This window comes from Denticeps clupeoides, chromosome 11 (assembly GCF_900700375.1).
Source record: "Denticeps clupeoides chromosome 11, fDenClu1.1, whole genome shotgun sequence".
NCBI classification, from domain to species: domain Eukaryota; kingdom Metazoa; phylum Chordata; class Actinopteri; order Clupeiformes; family Denticipitidae; genus Denticeps; species Denticeps clupeoides.
The window spans coordinates 14,999,442-15,018,178 of record NC_041717.1 but is presented as its reverse complement, the minus strand read 5'-3'; the positions used below and the strand labels follow the sequence as shown (position 1 = coordinate 15,018,178).

The 18,737-nt window shown below is 45.1% G+C and overlaps 2 protein-coding genes across 8 annotated transcripts; one reads left to right on the top strand and one right to left on the bottom strand.

The window, feature by feature from the left end:
• The first annotated feature begins 640 nt into the window (after nt 1-640).
• eef2l2 (eukaryotic translation elongation factor 2, like 2) lies at nt 641-10,602 on the top strand. The gene is made up of 15 exons (XM_028995092.1): nt 641-790; nt 3,392-3,606; nt 5,009-5,190; nt 5,400-5,611; nt 6,068-6,252; nt 6,358-6,463; nt 6,705-6,818; nt 6,902-7,040; nt 7,129-7,324; nt 7,631-7,889; nt 7,983-8,090; nt 8,640-8,993; nt 9,110-9,292; nt 10,016-10,148; nt 10,238-10,602. The coding sequence occupies exons 1-15, from the start codon at nt 788-790 to the stop codon at nt 10,429-10,431; spliced, it is 2,583 nt and encodes an 860-aa protein (XP_028850925.1). The 5' UTR covers nt 641-787; the 3' UTR covers nt 10,432-10,602.
• Nucleotides 10,603-10,637: 35 nt separating this feature from the next.
• Nucleotides 10,638-17,590, bottom strand: pias2 (protein inhibitor of activated STAT, 2). Of its 7 annotated transcripts, none has more exons than XM_028995097.1 (15): nt 17,068-17,589; nt 16,141-16,216; nt 15,393-15,849; nt 15,202-15,307; nt 15,068-15,118; nt 14,738-14,828; nt 14,468-14,602; nt 14,196-14,301; nt 13,872-13,945; nt 13,609-13,769; nt 13,341-13,474; nt 12,665-12,845; nt 12,375-12,523; nt 12,251-12,288; nt 10,640-11,974 (listed from the first exon to the last, which is right to left on the bottom strand). In XM_028995097.1, exons 3-15 carry the CDS (start codon nt 15,844-15,846, stop codon nt 11,783-11,785), a joined length of 1,872 nt encoding a protein of 623 aa, XP_028850930.1. In that variant the 5' UTR covers nt 15,847-15,849; nt 16,141-16,216; nt 17,068-17,589; the 3' UTR covers nt 10,640-11,782. The 7 variants fall into 7 exon arrangements, with proteins under 7 accessions (XP_028850927.1, XP_028850932.1, XP_028850926.1 ...); XM_028995098.1 differs by having other exon boundaries at nt 17,238-17,589; XM_028995094.1 differs by lacking the exon at nt 16,141-16,216 and having other exon boundaries at nt 10,638-11,974; nt 12,384-12,523; nt 17,238-17,590.
• Between the last annotated feature and the right edge of the window lie 1,147 nt (nt 17,591-18,737).

Here is an 18,737-nt window from a genome sequence, read left to right as displayed (position 1 = left end):
TGGGATCTCATGGGTTAAGGTCGCACTTGCTGGAAATTTGGCTTGGTGGTTGCAATGAGAGCCAAGAAAGTGACACATGAACAACAAAACGTTGCACAACTGTGCACGTTTGCACTAGCCATTGCACCACCCTGACAGCAATGAGCAGCTCCTTCAGCGGCAGGCTGCGAATGGTCAGGTCTCTCCTGTCTCCTGTCAGGCTCTACAACCACTGACCACACACCTCCAGCACACCATCTCCGTTTCTCTTCAGTGCATCAGGTGTGTGTCTAAATTCAAATTCTAATTTTATTTGTCACGTACATGATATGCAGTGAAATGCTTGTGTGACTGCTATTGACCTCAATATTACAAATATTGCAAGTATTCATGTGTTGCAAATTTTACAAATTTATGTTTTTAAATCTACCCACTCTATACAATTTCACAAATATGTATTATACTGACATTACAACATTCACTGTTTTTTTTTTTTGCTTATTTGTACACTGAATTTTTTATATTATACAGTCGACATATTGTCTGTGCTATTGTTTTTTTTTTGTTTTTTTTTTGCTGGTCTTATCTTGGTACCGTCCACTTTCCGCCGTGACAGCGTAAGTGTCCCACGCGTGGGCCGGGCCGGGCCGGGCTGGGTGGGCTCTGCTGACCCACATGACCCTGGCGGCATAAGCTCGGCCGCTACGTCACTGCGCGCTCTCTTCCCCCGCCGAACTGCTCCGGAGAGGCGCAGCCGCCCGGCGATCTGCACACCAGGCCGTCCTGAACCGGGGAAGCCGTCGCCGAAATGGTAACAAGCAAAAAAAAAAAATCGTTTCTTTCCTGACTGCGTCGGGTTTTTTTTAATTAAATAGAATTAAATATAATATAAAAAAAACCAAGAAGGGCCGTGGTGCGCGGCTGCGGCTGGATGCGCGGTCTCGGTCCTATTCCGTTTATTTAATGACGTAGTTACATGACCCGTCGCACGTACTCGTGCCTCGAGCCGCGTTGAAATAAAAACGTCATTTGCGTTTGTAAATTAAGATCAATAGCAGGGCGAGTTTTAATATCAATATTGTGATTATTACGATCATTAATACCGCTGGCGTCGCCTGCAACGTTCGGCGCGGTGAAGCAACCGGAGAAATCCCGTCGCCCGCGTTATAAATAGTGCGCGCGCGCCCGCGCGCGCCCGCCGCTCCCCTGCTAAAGTTTCACGCGCGCGCGGCGCGCGCCTGCCGGGCCCGCGCTTCCTCCGTCGCGCGCGTGTACTTTCAAGACGAGGACGTGTGACTACGCGTGTGCACGTGTGTCGTGGTTTGTGTCGCCTGGCAGCCCGCGTGCGTTGCGGCGCTGCAGCAGCAGCAGGGATTTCGAACTGCGCAATCGCGCCTGATGCGTAAATATAGACCCACACACACACACACACACACACACACACCCTTCCCCTTCCAGGCATGTCCAGAACCTTTTAAGACACCTTGCCTCGCGTGCGGGTCTGTGTCCAGAACCTTTTAAGACACCTTGCCTCGCGTGCGGTTCTGTGTCCAGAACCTTTTAAGACACCTTGCCTCGCGTGCGGTTCTTTGTCCAGAACCTTTTAAGACACCTTGCCTCGCGTGCGGTTCTTTGTCCAGAACCTTTTAAGACACCTTGCCTCGCGTGCGGTTCTGTGTCCAGAACCTTTTAAGACACCATGCCTCGCGTGCGGGTCTGTGTCCAGAACCTTTTAAGACACCATGCCTCGCGTGCGGGTCTGTGTCCAGAACCTTTTAAGACACCATGCCTCGCGTGCGGGTCTGTGTCCAGAACCTTTTAAGACACCTTGCCTCGCGTGCGGGTCTGTGTCCAGAACCTTTTAAGACACCTTGCCTCGCGTGCGGGTCTGTGTCCAGAACCTTTTAAGACACCTTGCCTCGCGTGCGGGTCTGTGTCCAGAACCTTTTAAGACACCATGCCTCGCGTGCGGGTCTGTGTCCAGAACCTTTTAAGACACCTTGCCTCGCGTGCGGTTCTGTGTCCAGAACCTTTTAAGACACCTTGCCTCGCGTGCGGGTCTGTGTCCAGAACCTTTTAAGACACCTTGCCTCGCGTGCGGGTCTGTGTCCAGAACCTTTTAAGACACCTTGCCTCGCGTGCGGGTCTGTGTCCAGAACCTTTTAAGACACCATGCCTCGCGTGCGGTTCTGTGTCCAGAACCTTTTAAGACACCATGCCTCGCGTGCGGTTCTGTGTCCAGAACCTTTTAAGACACCTTGCCTCGCGTGCGGGTCTGTGTCCAGAACCTTTTAAGACACCTTGCCTCGCGTGCGGTTCTGTGTCCAGAACCTTTTAAGACACCTTGCCTCGCGTGCGGGTCTGTGTCCAGAACCTTTTAAGACACCTTGCCTCGCGTGCGGGTCTGTGTCCAGAACCTTTTAAGACACCTTGCCTCGCGTGCGGGTCTGTGTCCAGAACCTTTTAAGACACCTTGCCTCGCGTGCGGGTCTGTGTCCAGAACCTTTTAAGACACCTTGCCTCGCGTGCGGGTCTGTGTCCAGAACCTTTTAAGACACCATGCCTCGCGTGCGGGTCTGTGTCCAGAACCTTTTAAGACACCATTGCCTCGCGTGCGGGTCTGTGTCCAGAACCTTTTAAGACACCTTGCCTCGCGTGCGGGTCTGTGTCCAGAACCTTTTAAGACACCTTGCCTCGCGTGCGGGTCTGTGTCCAGAACCTTTTAAGACACCTTGCCTCGCGTGCGGTCTGTGTCCAGAACCTTTTAAGACACCTTGCCTCGCGTGCGGGTCTGTGTCCAGAACCTTTTAAGACACCTTGCCTCGCGTGCGGGTCTGTGTCCAGAACCTTTTAAGACACCTTGCCTCGCGTGCGGGTCTGTGTCCAGAACCTTTTAAGACACCTTGCCTCGCGTGCGGGTCTGTGTCCAGAACCTTTTAAGACACCTTGCCTCGCGTGCGGGTCTGTGTCCAGAACCTTTTAAGACACCTTGCCTCGCGTGCGGTTCTGTGTCCAGAACCTTTTAAGACACCTTGCCTCGCGTGCGGTTCTGTGTCCAGAACCTTTTAAGACACCTTGCCTCGCGTGCGGGTCTGTGTCCAGAACCTTTTAAGACATCTTGCCTCGCGTGCGGGTCTGTGTCCAGAACCTTTTAAGACACCTTGCCTCGCGTGCGGGTCTGTGTCCAGAACCTTTTAAGACACCTTGCCTCGCGTGCGGGTCTGTGTCCAGAACCTTTTAAGACACCATGCCTCGCGTGCGGGTCTGTGTCCAGAACCTTTTAAGACACCTTGCCTCGCGTGCGGGTCTGTGTCCAGAACCTTTTAAGACACCATGCCTCGCGTGTGGTTCTGTGTCCAGAAGCCTGGACGGATCCGTATTTTTTCCCCCTGCTGCGTTCCCTCCCCCCCAGGTGAACTTCACTGTAGACCAGATCCGCGAGATCATGGACAAGAAGTCCAACATCAGGAACATGTCCGTCATTGCCCACGTGGACCACGGGAAATCCACACTCACCGACTCGTTGGTGTGTAAGGCGGGCATCATCGCCTCCGCCCGCGCCGGGGAGACCAGGTTCACCGACACCAGGAAGGATGAGCAGGAGAGGTGCATCACCATCAAGTCCACGTGAGTCAAAGCTCTTCAGCACTACAACACCAAAGCCACTAAAGAACAATCCCACTTAAACACAGTACACAATGTGCAGGCTGCATACAAGACGAACAGTGGGGCAGTGGTGGCCTAATCAGAAGGTTGCCGGTTCGAATCCCGAGCCGCCAAGGTGCCACTGAGGTGCTTCCCGGGCTCCCACTGCTCACCGAGGGTGATGGGTTATGGTGATGGAGGTCATTTGCCAGCAACCCGCCTCTCTGCACATGCCAACATGGCGGATGGTCAAAGGTGTGGGTGTGGCTTAGCAGATGACCATGCCATGTTCAGCAAAGTATGAGCATAGTATGGCCACACCCACACAGAGGTAAGAGTGCAGACAACAATAATGGGCAGAGTGTACAGAATGTATGAGTTTATGAGTTGGAGCTGGAGGGGATGAAACTGCCTGGTTGGCTGGTTCAGGCTTCTATAATGAGTTTGTGTCCAGGGTTAGAAAACGATTTTCCCTGCAGATTTCCCGGATTTTGAAAAATAGTCACCAACTTTCAAAAGGAATTTTGTGTTGGAAGTTCTACCAGTCCAATCTGGACGTTTTTCATGTTGTAAATTTCTGATTTGTGTTGGATGGTCCCTTCTACCAGTCCAATCTGGACGTTTTTCATGTTGCAAATTTTTGATTTCTGTTGGATGGTCCCTTCTACCAGTCCAATCTGGACGTTTTTCATGTTGTAAATTTCTGATTTGTGTTGGATGGTCCCTTCTACCAGTCCAATTTGGACGTTTTTCATGTTGTAAATTTCTGATTTGTGATGGAATGTCTGCATGCATTAGTACAACAATTGAGTTCCAGTGGAATTATGCTGTGCTTGTTAACCCCTCACTAATTGGGGACAGGGGTTGGCCTGGCTGGTAAGGAACCAGACCCATAATCAATAAGCTTACTGGTTTGACTCCTGAACCACCAAGGCACCACTGAGGTGCCACTGAGCGAAGCACCGTCCCCCCACACTGCTCCCCGGGGCGCCTGTCATGGCTGCCCACTGCTCACCAAGAGTGATGGTTAAATACAGAGGACACATTTCGTTGTGTCACCGTGTTCTGTGCTGCAGTGTCTCACAATGACAATCACTTCACTTTATATATATGTATGATTGTTGAAAACCCTTTTCAATCATCTTAGTAGAGCTGATAACTGTTCTACTGATTAATGAACCAATAAAACTGTACAATATCTAGTGCATCAGCATTGTTGCAGACTATTCTTATTTTTTTCAAACCAGTTTCTTTTTTCATGAAAAAACAAGGACATTTCTGAATGAACCTGGAGATTAATATAAAGTAATATAATATATTGTAGATATAGATATCAATTTTGCCAGATGCTGATTTCCACGCCATGTGTCACCCCTCCTTTCAGGGCGATTTCTCTGTACTATGAGCTGTCAGACAACGACTCGGCCTTCATCAAACAGTGCAAAGACGGGTCTGGTTTTCTCATTAACCTGATCGACTCGCCTGGCCACGTCGATTTCTCCTCTGAAGTGACTGCAGCTCTGCGGGTCACCGATGGCGCTCTGGTTGTTGTAGACTGTGTGTCAGGTACGACAGCACCAGTTGTCACTCACATTACACATCATTTTATAACTGTCTCATGTAATAGTTATAACTGTCCTTCAGTCTGAATTATAGCTTAAGAACACCGGTCAAGTTCATGTTGTCATTAATGCAGATTCATTTTAATGTTATGGTTGGCTGGTAGACCTCAATGAAATCCTAATATGGTATTTGTTACCCTGTCTTTGTCACAGGCGTGTGTGTGCAGACAGAGACCGTTTTAAGGCAGGCCATTGCAGAACGGATAAAGCCAGTTCTGATGATGAACAAGATGGACCGTGCCCTGCTGGAGCTGCAGCTCGAACCCGACGAGCTCTTCCAGACATTCCAGCGCATCGTGGAGAACGTCAACGTCATCATCTCCACCTACGGAGAGGGAGAACACGGGCCAATGGGCAACATCATGGTGAGTGGAACCACCATAGTGCTTCATCATGTAATACAGATCAAAGTAAATAAATGATTAAAATAACATCTCAGTAGCCATACAGGACAAAATAGGTCCACCATATACAGCTATATTAAACATTCATATTACTTTATACATACTCCTTAGTACATACTTAATGTGTAGATAAGAACCATGTAATATAAAATCAATAAAAATAAAATAATCAATCCATTACTCTTTAATCCATTAATCCATTATTTGCGTTGTTCAACTGTCTGCTGTTGTTGCAATTCACCTAGTGGCCGCTAGATGTCACTAAATTAAAGAAATTGCACCACCAACCTTCTACAGATATGGATCACTAGATGTGTTAAAACATTTGAGTGGGTAATTATTTATTAATAATTACTTCGATCTGAAACCACTGATGGTTGTTGATGGTTGTTTTGTTTTGGTACATTTGGACTCCAGGTGGATCCTGTGGTGGGAACAGTTGGTTTTGGTTCTGGTCTGCATGGTTGGGCTTTCACCCTGAAGCAGTTTGCTGAAATGTATGTGGCCAAGTTCGCTGCAAAGGGCGACAAGAAGGCAGATCTGCCCCCTGCAGAACGCTCCAAGAAAGTAGAGGATATGATGAAGAAGCTCTGGGGTGACAAGTGCGTTCATCACACTGATGATGATCTTCACAACCAGATGCCTCTGAACCTGCTTGAACTGTATACACAACCTGTGTTCATTTATTTTTTCAACTTTTGTTCCAGGTACTTCGATCCTGCTGCTGGCAAATTCAGCAAAACTGCAACTAATGGCGAAGGGAAGAAGCTCCCTCGCACATTCTGTCAGCTCGTCTTGGATCCCATTTTTAAGGTTTTTTATTAGTACTGTTTTTATTATTACTTTTTATCTCGTGTTGTTTGTTGAATACAACTAATGATTATTTTGTATTGTATTTAGTTTTATCTGTATGTGTATTTGTCTTAGTTGCTTGTATTGCAAATGTTAAGATAAATGATGAGTGACTTTGTGTGTCTATGGATACAAATTGTTCATTATTATTACACATTATTACATTATTTAGTCCACTGATGCCCTGTGCTGTTCTGTAAAGGTGTTCGATGCCATAATGAATTTCAAGAAGGAGGAGACCCAGAAGCTTATAGAGAAGCTTGAAGTGAAGCTGGATGCTGAAGATAAGGAGAAAGAGGGGAAGCCTCTGCTCAAGGTCTGATAGTTTTCTATTTTTTGGATTAAATCGTGGTGCGTTGTGTCAGTTGCATTTGAAACCCTTGTTGTTGTGTTGTCCAGGCCGTGATGCGCCGCTGGTTGCCTGCAGGCGACGCTTTGCTTCAGATGATCACCATTCATTTGCCCTCCCCAGTCACGGCCCAGAAGTACCGCTGTGAGCTTCTGTATGAAGGCCCTGGTGATGATGAAGCTGCCATGGGTGAGTTGAAACAAGGTGCCGTGCTTTTCTGGAAAAGGCTCCTCGGCATGTGGCGTCTGAGGCATATATTTATCACCATTTTCAACAGGAGTCAAGAACTGTGATCCTAAAGGTCCTCTGATGATGTACATCTCCAAAATGGTGCCAACCAGTGACAAGGGGCGCTTCTATGCCTTTGGTCGTGTCTTCTCTGGCATTGTGGCCACTGGACAGAAAGTGCGCATCATGGGGCCAAACTACACCCCGGGAAAGAAGGAGGATCTTTATCTGAAGCCCATCCAGAGGTTCTGAAATGATTTGGACAGCCTCAATTCAGCATTTCTTGCATCGTGCTGCAGTATTGCCAGAGCGTGTCCTTATGCACTCACAATTGGCCAAAATAACACAAAAGCAGTTCCGTTCCTCAGCTTATTCACAAATCCTGACATCGGCCTTAACATTTCTGAGGGGAATTTTATTGTAAAAATTATTCATTGTTCTACATCTTCAGCATTAGCTTTATCACCCGCAAACATACATAAAGCACACATCCTATGATTAATCCCCCCCCCCATATTTACGTTTTTAATAAATGCTGTCTGGTAACACAGAACCATTCTCATGATGGGGCGCTACGTGGAACCCATTGAGGACGTGCCATGTGGTAACATCGTCGGCCTGGTCGGAGTTGACCAGTTCCTGGTAAAGACAGGTACCATCACCACGTTCGACAACGCTCACAACATGCGCGTGATGAAGTTCAGCGTCAGCCCTGTGGTGAGAGTCGCCGTGGAGGCCAAGAACCCCGCAGATCTGCCCAAGCTGGTGGAAGGTCTCAAACGTCTGGCCAAGTCTGACCCCATGGTCCAGGTAGGGTTAGAGGAGAACTCTCCCGTCTCTGAATGTGATCAGGGGAGAGCTTGGGACCTGATCTGCTGGATGTTCCTGTCGTTCATTTGACAGTGTATCATTGAAGAGTCTGGGGAACACATTGTGGCAGGTGCTGGAGAGCTGCATTTGGAGATCTGTCTGAAAGATCTGGAGGAAGATCATGCTTGTATTCCACTGAAGGTAAGTACGCTCTGCAGAAATGTGATCCAGTAAAGGGAAAGATGTTTTTTGTCATTTGTAATTTGTCATTTGCGGTCATTTAGAAAAGGTCCTTGTTTTTGGTGAAGAAAAAAGCATGACATTAATTAGAGAATTGTACTAAACGAATATGAAAACCAAGCCACTCGGGATGCATGTGACTGTGTTTTTCTTGGTGTCATTCCCAAACCTGGTTAAATGGGGATGGTTGTGTCAGGAAGGGCATCCGGCGTCATTGTTGTTCCAAGTCTTTGCACGAACAACCAGACCGTTTGGTCCGCTGTGGCGACCCCTGATATGAGAAGCCAGGAGACAACGACTAAATGAATATCAAATTGTCATTGACAACGTTAGAAATAGTGATGATTCCATTTATTTACATTATTTCCATCTTCAGTAGTCATTTACTACACTAACAATGTCTGGATGGGAGTTTTTTTTTTTCAAAGACATTACTAATGACCTAAAGTTTTGAATGTTGGTGTGTGTAATCACGACTTTTTAATTTTACGACTTTGCACTTCCTAACAGAAATCAGACCCTGTTGTTTCATACCGTGAGACAGTGAGCGATGACTCTGACCAGGTCTGCCTGTCCAAGTCTCCCAACAAGCACAACCGTCTTTATATGAAGTCGCGGCCCTTCCCTGACGGGCTAGCCGAGGACATCGATAAGGGGGATGTGAGTGCCCGGCAGGAGCTGAAGCAGCGGGCTCGATACTTGGCTGAGAAGTATGAGTGGGAGGTGACCGAAGCCCGAAAGATTTGGTGCTTTGGTCCTGATGGAAACGGACCCAACATCCTTGTTGACATCACTAAGGGAGTTCAGTACCTGAATGAGATCAAAGACAGCGTTGTGGCTGGCTTCCAGTGGGCAACCAAAGAAGTGAGAAAACCCTCATAAATCAGGAACTTCGCCTGTTCCCATGCAGCAGGATGATAATAACAGAATGTACAGTTTTATAAAATACTTCCAACAGCTCTCTGTTTGGTCCTTCCCAGGGTGCTCTGTGTGAGGAGAACATGAGAGCCGTGCGATTCGACATCCACGACGTGACGCTCCATGCCGACGCCATCCACAGGGGTGGTGGTCAGATTATCCCTACAGCCCGGAGGGTTCTCTATGCCTCTGTTCTGACCGCACAGCCAAGGCTAATGGAGCCCATCTACCTGGTGGAGATCCAGGTGAATTCTGCCCCCATGGCAGTGTGAGACACATGCACATGCTCTTTAAATGTGGAGTGTGTGTACGTTTTTGGCCAAATTCATTATCCATCAAGTAGAGGGCAGTGTTTCACCCATCATAAGAAACAAGGGAATGTCACAGGAACCAAGGGAATGAACAAGAACCAATGCCACTGACAAATTTCTCTCTGCTGATTGGTCAGATGTATTGGTCAGAAAGAAGACAACATTGAATCATACCCATAATTGAAGGTTCTCAAATTGTGTGAGAGCGTTTCATCCTGTCCTGTCCATGTTCTCACCAGGTGGACCACACCAGAGTTGGCAATATGATTCCAATCGACACCACCTCTTTTTGTGCGTCTCTGTGACGTTACCCCCCCCCCCCGTCAATACGAGCAGGTGTAGGACAGGTTACGTCCTTGACATCACAAACATGATCTCAGTGCTTCATTCAAGCATTTTTCATGGGTGAACTCATGAACACGTAGTGGCACAGAAATACCCCACTAGTTACGAGATGGGGATGAGAGTGGTGGTGGTAGTGTTAACTTACCCTCGAGAAATTACCCGCTAAGTTTTTTGACAACTTCAAAATGTTTTTTTCTACATATTCCTAGGTATATTTTGCCATTTTCAAACTGTTTAATTTTTTTTTACCAGACTAGACAGGACAGTGATCCTGCTTGATACTTGAACTAGAAGCCTTGAATGTGTCCACAGTGTCCAGAGCAAGTCGTTGGAGGAATCTATGGTGTCCTGAACAGGAAAAGAGGTCACGTGTTTGAGGAGTCACAGGTTGCAGGAACACCCATCTTTGTTGTAAAGGCATACCTTCCAGTCAACGAGTCGTTTGGTACGGCATGTCTGCCACATGATGATGATTTTTAGCAGTTGACATTAATATCAACAATTCTAACGTTTCTGCTTTTTTTTTTCCACCAGGTTTCACGGCGGACCTGAGGTCCAACACGGGAGGCCAGGCTTTCCCCCAGTGTGTGTTCGACCACTGGCAGATCCTCCCCGGCGACCCCTATGACGTGAATAGCCGACCCAGCCAGGTGGTCTGTGAGACACGCAAACGTAAAGGCCTGAAAGAGGGCATCCCACCTCTGGACAACTTCCTGGACAAACTGTGATGACTTGCCAAGTCCATAGTGCAAATGGCCACTGTAGCACTTATACAATGAGATGTGAAATGAGAAGTATAATGATAAAATAAAAACACACAGAAATACAGACACACAATAATTAAACTTGAGTGTGGTGAAAGAAAAAAAAAAAAAAAAAGGTTTACAGGAGGAAAAAAATTCTCATTGCTGTAAAAAACAAAAACAAAAAAAAACAGAACAAATAAAACTGAGCACCTTGAGAATCTGTGTATTTTCTTTGGAAAAAAAAAAACAAAACATTAAAATATCATTCCATCAGTTGGAGACTTACAGTCTGGGTTTGAACATTGCTGACATTACATTAACAATAACCGGCATGGAGTACAGGTTGATGGGAAATGGGCTCAGCCCAACTGATAATTATAGGGGCAGGTAAGAAGTAATAGTATTAATTTTTCATGTGTAACTAAATATATGGCTCTTTTCAAGTAAGTAAGATATATGACATACTGGGTGCATGAAACACAATGAGGTTACTGTGATGGATCACTCAACCCAGATGAAATCGGGAATAAAACCTGCTGATAAAACGTGGCTCAGTGAATGAAAGGGAGGTGGCTATAAATCACACAGAAATGAACCTGTTCTGTGCACTCAATACACACCGGTCAGCGTAACAGTTCTAAGCAATAGGTCAATTATCCACATCATCATAGTTGTTGAGCAAAACTGCTGCTGGCAAAAAGAGGTAAACAGTACATAGAAACACCAGTCAACACCAGTTTTTGTTTCATAATGAGCTTGCAGTAAAAGACCTAAAATGTATTTCAGTTGTGATGTATAAAAAAAATGACCAATACAGTATCCCAAAAACACAATAAAAATTGTTCCGGCTGATTGGTCTTTTTGTGGTAAAGACCTAATACTAAATTAATAATAATAATAACAATAAAGCAAATAACCACACCAGAAATGGGGATCACGGCTGTTCTTACGCACAGTGTAGAAAACAAAGATGCATTTATTGCTAGGACTAGAGAACCATTAATTAACAAGAACAAAGAAAACAGCACCTCATAGAAGTGTTGAGTCCTAGAAAAGAAGAGCTGCCACAGAGCACGTTCACCAGCACTCCAAACAACCGGCTGATGCTACCGCCAGGAACCCATTCCAGCATTCACAGTCTTTCTTTTTTCTTTTTTTCTCCTTTCTTTCAGAGAACGCAAAAGGCAATGTATTTGTTAAAAATCATAACAACAATTTTAAAAAAATTAGAAAAAAAAAAAAAAACAAAAAAAAAACACCCCTTTGCTGGTGTGGTAAAGGAGGCAACAGTATCTCTGGTCCATGGAGATGAAAGGGCAGTTGGGAGTGGAGCTCAGTCTAGTGAGATGATGTCTGAAATTATGTCTGCTCCTGCCCCGCCTGTGATGACCCCAGGCTCATGGCTGGAGCTGGCTGTGTGGGCGGAGGACTCGTATTGTCCCGACGAGGCCACCAGGCCCCCGCTGGTGGTGGCACCCTGAAGGCTGCTGGGCAAGTTGTCCAGGAACACAGGCGTTCGGTAATGCTGCAGGACACAGAGCAGATGGTCAGCTCTAACAGTTCTGGCCTGGGCCACAGAGTCAAGTTACATTTTAGTCAGAATCATTTTGCATAGATACTGTTAACTAGACACTTTGGTATCTTAACACGCCTTTACCAATCCAGTCCTTGAGAGCCGTGTCCTGCTTCATGCTCTAATTGAGGTGAACTGAGCTGGGTGGCAGCTCTCCAGGACTGGAAATTATAAGCGTGTTTTAGATAGAGCTCTTCAGGAAAATTTGAAGTAAAGACAGCAACAAACCTGTGGGTCTCCTTGAATTAATGAAAACAAGTCCAGACCTTTACAAAAAGAAAGGAGGATGCAGTTATATTTTGGATTGAATTATGCAATTACAAAACAGTAGACATGCAGGAAACTGACAAACCTGACATGCCTTGCATATCTGTGGGAATACTTGATAAAGCTGAGGGGTGGAATGGAACTGCATAGTCAGCGAGGGAGGACGTAAGGTAGGAAGGGTCCATGGTCTGAACCGTTGGCATCCGAACTGTTGAAGGCTGATAGGTCAGGACTCTGTATGGAGGAAATTTAACATGAGCACTTGAGAATCACGATGCATGTACGTACACACAGTTTTTGTGGCAAGCTGACATCACATGGCGGCCAGAAATTCTTTAAATCACCATAGCAGCCCAATTCAACCAAACTTCCTACCCCTTGGTGTGCACCTCCTCAGGTTTTGACATGTAAACACAGCGTTTCTTGAGAGGAGGGTCCACCTCTTCTTCCTCATCTTCAGACGAGCTCTCCAGAGTCAGGTCAATCACATCCGCCTTCTTTGTGCTGCCTGCCTCTTTGGGGAGGACAACAGTGCACTGTCTCACCGGGACAGAGCCTGGGTTAGAGGGATTTAGAAGAGCAGCATTCATATAAATGAGTTTGAGTCCCACAAGCTGGATTTAATACTTGCGAACCTACAAAAATCTGAATACAAAAAATCTGAAAAATCTGGCTAATTTTAGGCAAACATTAAACCTTCAATCATTCAGCATTGACAATTTTTATTATTTTGACTGCCGGAAATAATAATCTGAGAAACAAGATTTCTTTCCAAAAAAAAAAAAAAAAAAAACAGTAATAGCAGTGAAATTTTTTGTCTCTGCCAAAATGGCAACATGACTTATGAAGTGACTGGATAAGCCATACATCTGTTGGACCTCACACAAACATCCGCCCTGTCATGAAATATAATCTAATAATTGTTCCAAAGAAAGCATGCATGCATGTATAATTGAATGAACAAAGGATCTAACAAAGGAGTGTTTGTGTATACTCTATTTTGACTGCATGCAACGCAAATGTGGCTCTGAAGAAGCTTCGGCTCATTTACTTTCTACTTTGGGGATCAACTGAGATGAAACTTTCAGGGTCTCCTTCTTTGGCCTCATGGGACACCACGTGCCGTCTTCCTGGAACTTGATTTCATCCACATCAGTACAGTCATTCAGGATTTCCATGAACAATCTGAGAGACGTTGAGAGAGGGGAGGCATTTGACTCAGGCATGACAACTGTTCTGTAATGCCACACAAACTGGGAAAGAAACAGAATCCAGTAACACAGGAGGGAGAAGGAAAAAAAAAAAAGTCACGTACTGACCCGTCAATAATTAAACTCTCATAGGTGGCCTTCTTGTCACACACAGGGCAAATCCACGTCGGCTTCTTCTCGTTCATCTGCAGGTAGAGCGCCGCGTCGAAGCACTGGAGGTGTGAGCAGGTGACCGCTCGACATGGCACCGTCAGACGCATCTTTCCCAGCTATAGACCCAATGACAAGTTTTCATTCCCCCAACTGATCAAGCAAGACCAGGCCTGTCCAGCTCACAAATAAATTCTGCTACAAATAAGTCCTATGCTTACCGGACACATAAGGGACACTCGAAGACTGGTTGTGGCTATTTCACTGTCTGGATCTGCAGTTAGCTTCTCCTTTACTGCAAAAGTCATGTTAGTTAACTTAATTTAAAGGGATATCAAATGGGTTTGCAGTCAACTGCTAGCTGGGTTTTAAAACATGCAAGTTCATAAGGCAATAAAAATCTAATTCCCCAGGATCAATTTCTGTTCATTGATTACATTTAGTTCTAAAAGAGAAGTAAGAGAAGACGAAAAGAGAAGTTCAGCTTATCTATGAAGGGGATTTCAAATTGAGAAGAGACCAGATGGTCAGACTGAAAGTCATACTTAGAGCCCTCGAATGGTCAGGGTTCCGGATTCCCTTCATCCTCAGCCTCTGCAGGAGCAGTGGAGACGTCAGTTGCCTCACCAGGTACACAGACATGGAGTATGTCTACAAGATGACAGGTCATAGAGATCAACTCCTTTTACTCTTTAAAATAGTTAAAATGGTTACACAAATTATCATTCCATTAATAGTGCATCAGTCAAATGTTTAAGCAGTCACCAACATTACCAACAACTTCATATAAAATAAGTAAATGAATCAATATTGTTACCTTCCCAATCTCAGGTGCCCATGTGACTGAGATCTGATTGGGAACTGCAGAAGAGAGTCGAACCAGTGACGTGATGTTTAATGGCCGCCCAGGTCTCTTTTGCTCCACTCCATTTTTGGGAGGCGGGGCATATCCCTAAAACACGACAAAGTCAGCTCAATCCAAGGGAGGTATTAAGAGTATTCAAATTCATTACAAATGCATTCCACAAAATGGTATGCGTTTGCTTATTTTTATGAAGTTAATTTAAAATTATTCATGAGATCTTACAGGCAGAGGAAAGAGCTTCCCATTGACTTTGATACACAGACTGTTGGGATAATTGTCCTCTTGAGGGCAGCTGGTCTCAGACAGGCAAAATCTAATGATAAAGCAAGAAAAAAAATCAGTATGTATTATTCAATTAAACAAAACAAGTAATATTTTTAATGATTCAAGATTTTATTAGTCACGAGCATAGTTAAACCTTTACAACACAGTGATATGAATCCTAAACTTCTATATTTAGTTTTATTAAGTTATAAAACAAAGTAAAAAGGGAACAAGTATAGTAATAAAAATCAAGTTAAAAATGCAAGCAAATGTTGAGTGGTAGCTTACCGTAGCTGAATTTGAACCATATAGTCTCTTCTGCCGCCTGGTAGAAAGTCCCTTTGGAAGAAGACACAAACATACATAACTGGTAAATACAGTGAATGTCACTTAAACAATAAATAAAAAATAATAAAGCCTACCGTGATATGCATACTTCTCTCACTTGTTGAGGCGTCAAGGCAAAGATGAAGTATTTTTCCTGATGGAATCTTTGAGCAGTACTCGCTCCTGCAAAATCACAAGACTCTGTGACAACACACACCTCAATCAAATTAAATGCATGGCCCTTGCGCTGCACAGCAGCATTAACATATACCTAGCAAAAACGTACCCAGACTTGAGGGCTTGATCAAGACGTCTAGCACATCATAGAAGGGAAGTGTCTTCATTTGTACATCGGGATGGACTGGAGCCATAAGCGGGGAAGCCTGCTGCATATTCATCCTGGGCTTTGCTTCATGAAAAAACGCAGAATCTGAAGAAAGCAGCTGGTGCTGCTGTTGTCCAGCAGCGGCAAAGAGGTGCGTGTTCATGGGGCTCGTGCCCTCCTCTTGGAAATAATTTCTGACACTGGCTTTGAGTACGGACAAGTCTGGAAGGCCGACAACGGTCCGTGGATACCTTCTTCTGTACAGCTCCTTTATTTTGTTCTGTACAGCTGGGCTACATCCGCTCTTGATCAAATGTAAGGCCCTCAACAGAAGTTCGTGCTTGCGGCCGCTTTTGTTCTGTCCTGCAAATCCCAATAACACCTGTAGCTCTGACACACGGAAACTCGATACCATATTCTGCAAAACAAGCAACGTGATTGTGTTTAATAGAGTTTCAGTAGCCTGTAAAGAATACTTGTGCCATGTAGTCTATTGTATGCAATCATTGCCTATCACAAAGCATAATTGTAATAAAAGTGACTTATTTTATTACAAAGTCACTACAAAGATAATGCATATGAGCATGACAATGACTATGACAAATGAGCATAAACAGAACTTGCGGTCATTCCCATCTGAGTGTCATAAATTCATAACCCTCCCATCATAACAGAAAACCCAGAGAAAAAGTGAGAAAACCCGACTGACCCTTCATTAAACGATCCATGCTTGTCTGTTCTTACGTGCTTATCCATTTTCTTTTTAACTCTTCAACTTACGTGACCTAAAAGCATCTAAAAATGTTAGGATTGAGGCCAAAACGAGTTAGATCAACATTAACACACACATTTGCTGAAGAATTCTGATTCTTTGAAACAACACTTAAGATGCAGACGTGTTAAGTTTAGGAGTTTGCAGTGTCCCATACTGCAACACATGTGATGCCCCAAAATTCTGAGGGGGAAAAAAGGTGTGTCGAAATAATGTTATTAACGGGTATAATATCACAGCGGACATTACATATCCAGGCAGCGGGGCAGCAACAAAACAAACACGGCTAACAGGCTAACGCAGCTACATGGAGCCGATGCTGCCGAACGCGTCAGATAGATAAGAGGTTTTTATTGTCACTGTACACGTACAGTGCTTGTTTGGTCACAATAAAGGCATCTATCTATCTATCTGTCCATCTATCGTAGTCGAGGCTTTCGGGTGAATCGCCTACATGAAGTTGCGTTAGCCAGTTAGCAGTGTTTGTTGTTTTGTTGCTGTAAATAAGGAAAGCATATTAACTACACCAAATCAGAGTTTCGGGCAAATTAAAAACTAAGCAACGTCTCCCAAGATTAGGACGCGCCGCATATGAGTTTGTACAAGCGATGCTAGCATGCTAACCGGATTCCCTGTGCACTGAAGAGTTTTAACATAACTAAGCAAATTATAATTCTGCGTGTATGAGGCGCAAAAAAAGAAAAGATGGACGCGGAGAAACGGCCACACGGACGCGTAAAATCGAAGGCTGAAAATGCCGCAACGTGATAAATATACAAGTTAGTTAGCATAGTGGCTACAGCTAAATGGGACAGGTTAACTTGGTGCTCGAGAACATTTTGTTTTCCTGACAATGTTACTGACCTAAAAAGACACGGACGTCCTAACCGGAATTTTCAGCGGCCCTCAAACCCCCACCAGGAGACCGCGCGTCTCACACAAGCCCGGAGCAGCCATGGGCGCCGACCGACAGAGCCCCGACGGGCTCAGAACAGCAGCGAGGAGCGGCCAGCTGTCATCACACTTTCGCCTACCCGCAACTCCACAATATCCGCCATTTTCTGGCCGCGGCCGCCCGCGTCACCGCCGAACGGAGTCAGCCCGGGACCGTGAGCCAGAGGCCGGAGGGCATCGTGCCGCTTTTCACGCTAGGGCCCTCGGCAACAGCAACTATTTGTTCTGGCCGGCTGCGGGACACCGGACAGAGGGGAGGGAATGATTTTTTTTTTTGGGGAGGGGAGGTGGTAGGCGGGAATAGACTGTCGCTCAAAGACTAATAATAATAACACGACGACAACATTACTGTACTTTACCACAAGAAAACGAGATCAAAGCCCGGGCCTGTTCTACAGCGGGGCGCTGTTCGCGGTCTCTACAGAGGTTCGAGGTCAAGTGTACATAGAACTAGAGTTATAGATTGCACTCTATTGCACTGGTTCTATATCGACGACATAAACAGTGGCGATGACTTGCAGGTGCATTTGGACTACGGATAGGCCGCCAACAAGGTGGCTTTTCGCCAGGGACACAATGTCATTTCGTCCATGAAATGCATGTTCTAGTACACGACTAACTGCATTCTGCAGACAAAATGACTTTCTGTCATTGACAAAATGCATTTCATTGATAAACTTATATTCTGTCAATAACAGAATACATGATGTGGATGAAACAACAATTCGTCAACTAAACAATTTTCTGTCCTTCATACAACTTCTGTCAACAAAATGGTGGGTGCTGAAGCACAAAATGAATCTTTGCTTTTCTGTGAACAAAATGTGATGGGTTTATATTTCTGTGGAAAATATCTAAGTTAATTATATAATGAATTATATAATTGCTTTTGTGGCACAGAATGCATTTTGCTCATAGAAATAAACACTTAGCACCTGGCACCCAATATGACAAAGGGAACAATCACAGAACAAAGTGAATGGGGTGTTGATATTACTGGACATTCAGCAAATACATACAGCAAATAAAATGTACAGTTCTTGCCTTCATCTATGGTGGTCCAGGGCAGGGATGTGGATGTGTGTAAGAGAATGAGGATGTGTGCTCCACTAAGTATGCAAATCCTCGAAAAATGACAAGAAGGGACACTGAAGTTATGTTAATGTAGATTCTGGCACATCAGATCAGATCAAGCTGACAAAAAAGGCCCTGGACACAGAGGGGGCAGACATAAGCATTCCTCTGTGTAAATCGTAAGGGGAATCAGGATGGGCAAGGAAGGAGCAAGTACACATTCGAGAATTGAACATAGGATACTTCTTTTAATCTTCTGGACAGACCTGCAGGCCACGCATTCACACCTATGACACCAATTGTCCTACTGTACATGCATTTGGACAGCACCTAGAGGACAAGCTATCCACCCTCCATACCAAGGTGGATAGAGTTAATTAATTAGGTTTTTTATTGTCACTGAGGCTTCACAACAGTGCTGTGTAGGTTTTTGGTAGTAGCCTAGTGGGCAACAGACTCGCCTATGAACCAGAAGACACAGGTTGAAATCCCACTTATTACCATTT

Excerpts from the sequence above, each read along its gene's own strand:
- eef2l2 (XM_028995092.1), top strand. Across the intron at positions 5,191-5,399 it reads TGTTGTAGACTGTGTGTCAG|GCGTGTGTGTGCAGACAGAG; the intron begins GTACGACAGCAC and ends TCTTTGTCACAG. Across the intron at positions 8,994-9,109 it reads TCCAGTGGGCAACCAAAGAA|GGTGCTCTGTGTGAGGAGAA; the intron begins GTGAGAAAACCC and ends GGTCCTTCCCAG.
- pias2 (XM_028995093.1), bottom strand. The coding sequence starts at position 17,261 with ATGGCGGATATTGTGGAGTTGCGG. Across the intron at positions 14,302-14,467 it reads GGGCACCTGAGATTGGGAAG|ACATACTCCATGTCTGTGTA; the intron begins GTAACAATATTG and ends GTCATCTTGTAG. Across the intron at positions 13,770-13,871 it reads GAGTGTCCCTTATGTGTCCG|CTGGGAAAGATGCGTCTGAC; the intron begins GTAAGCATAGGA and ends TTGGGTCTATAG.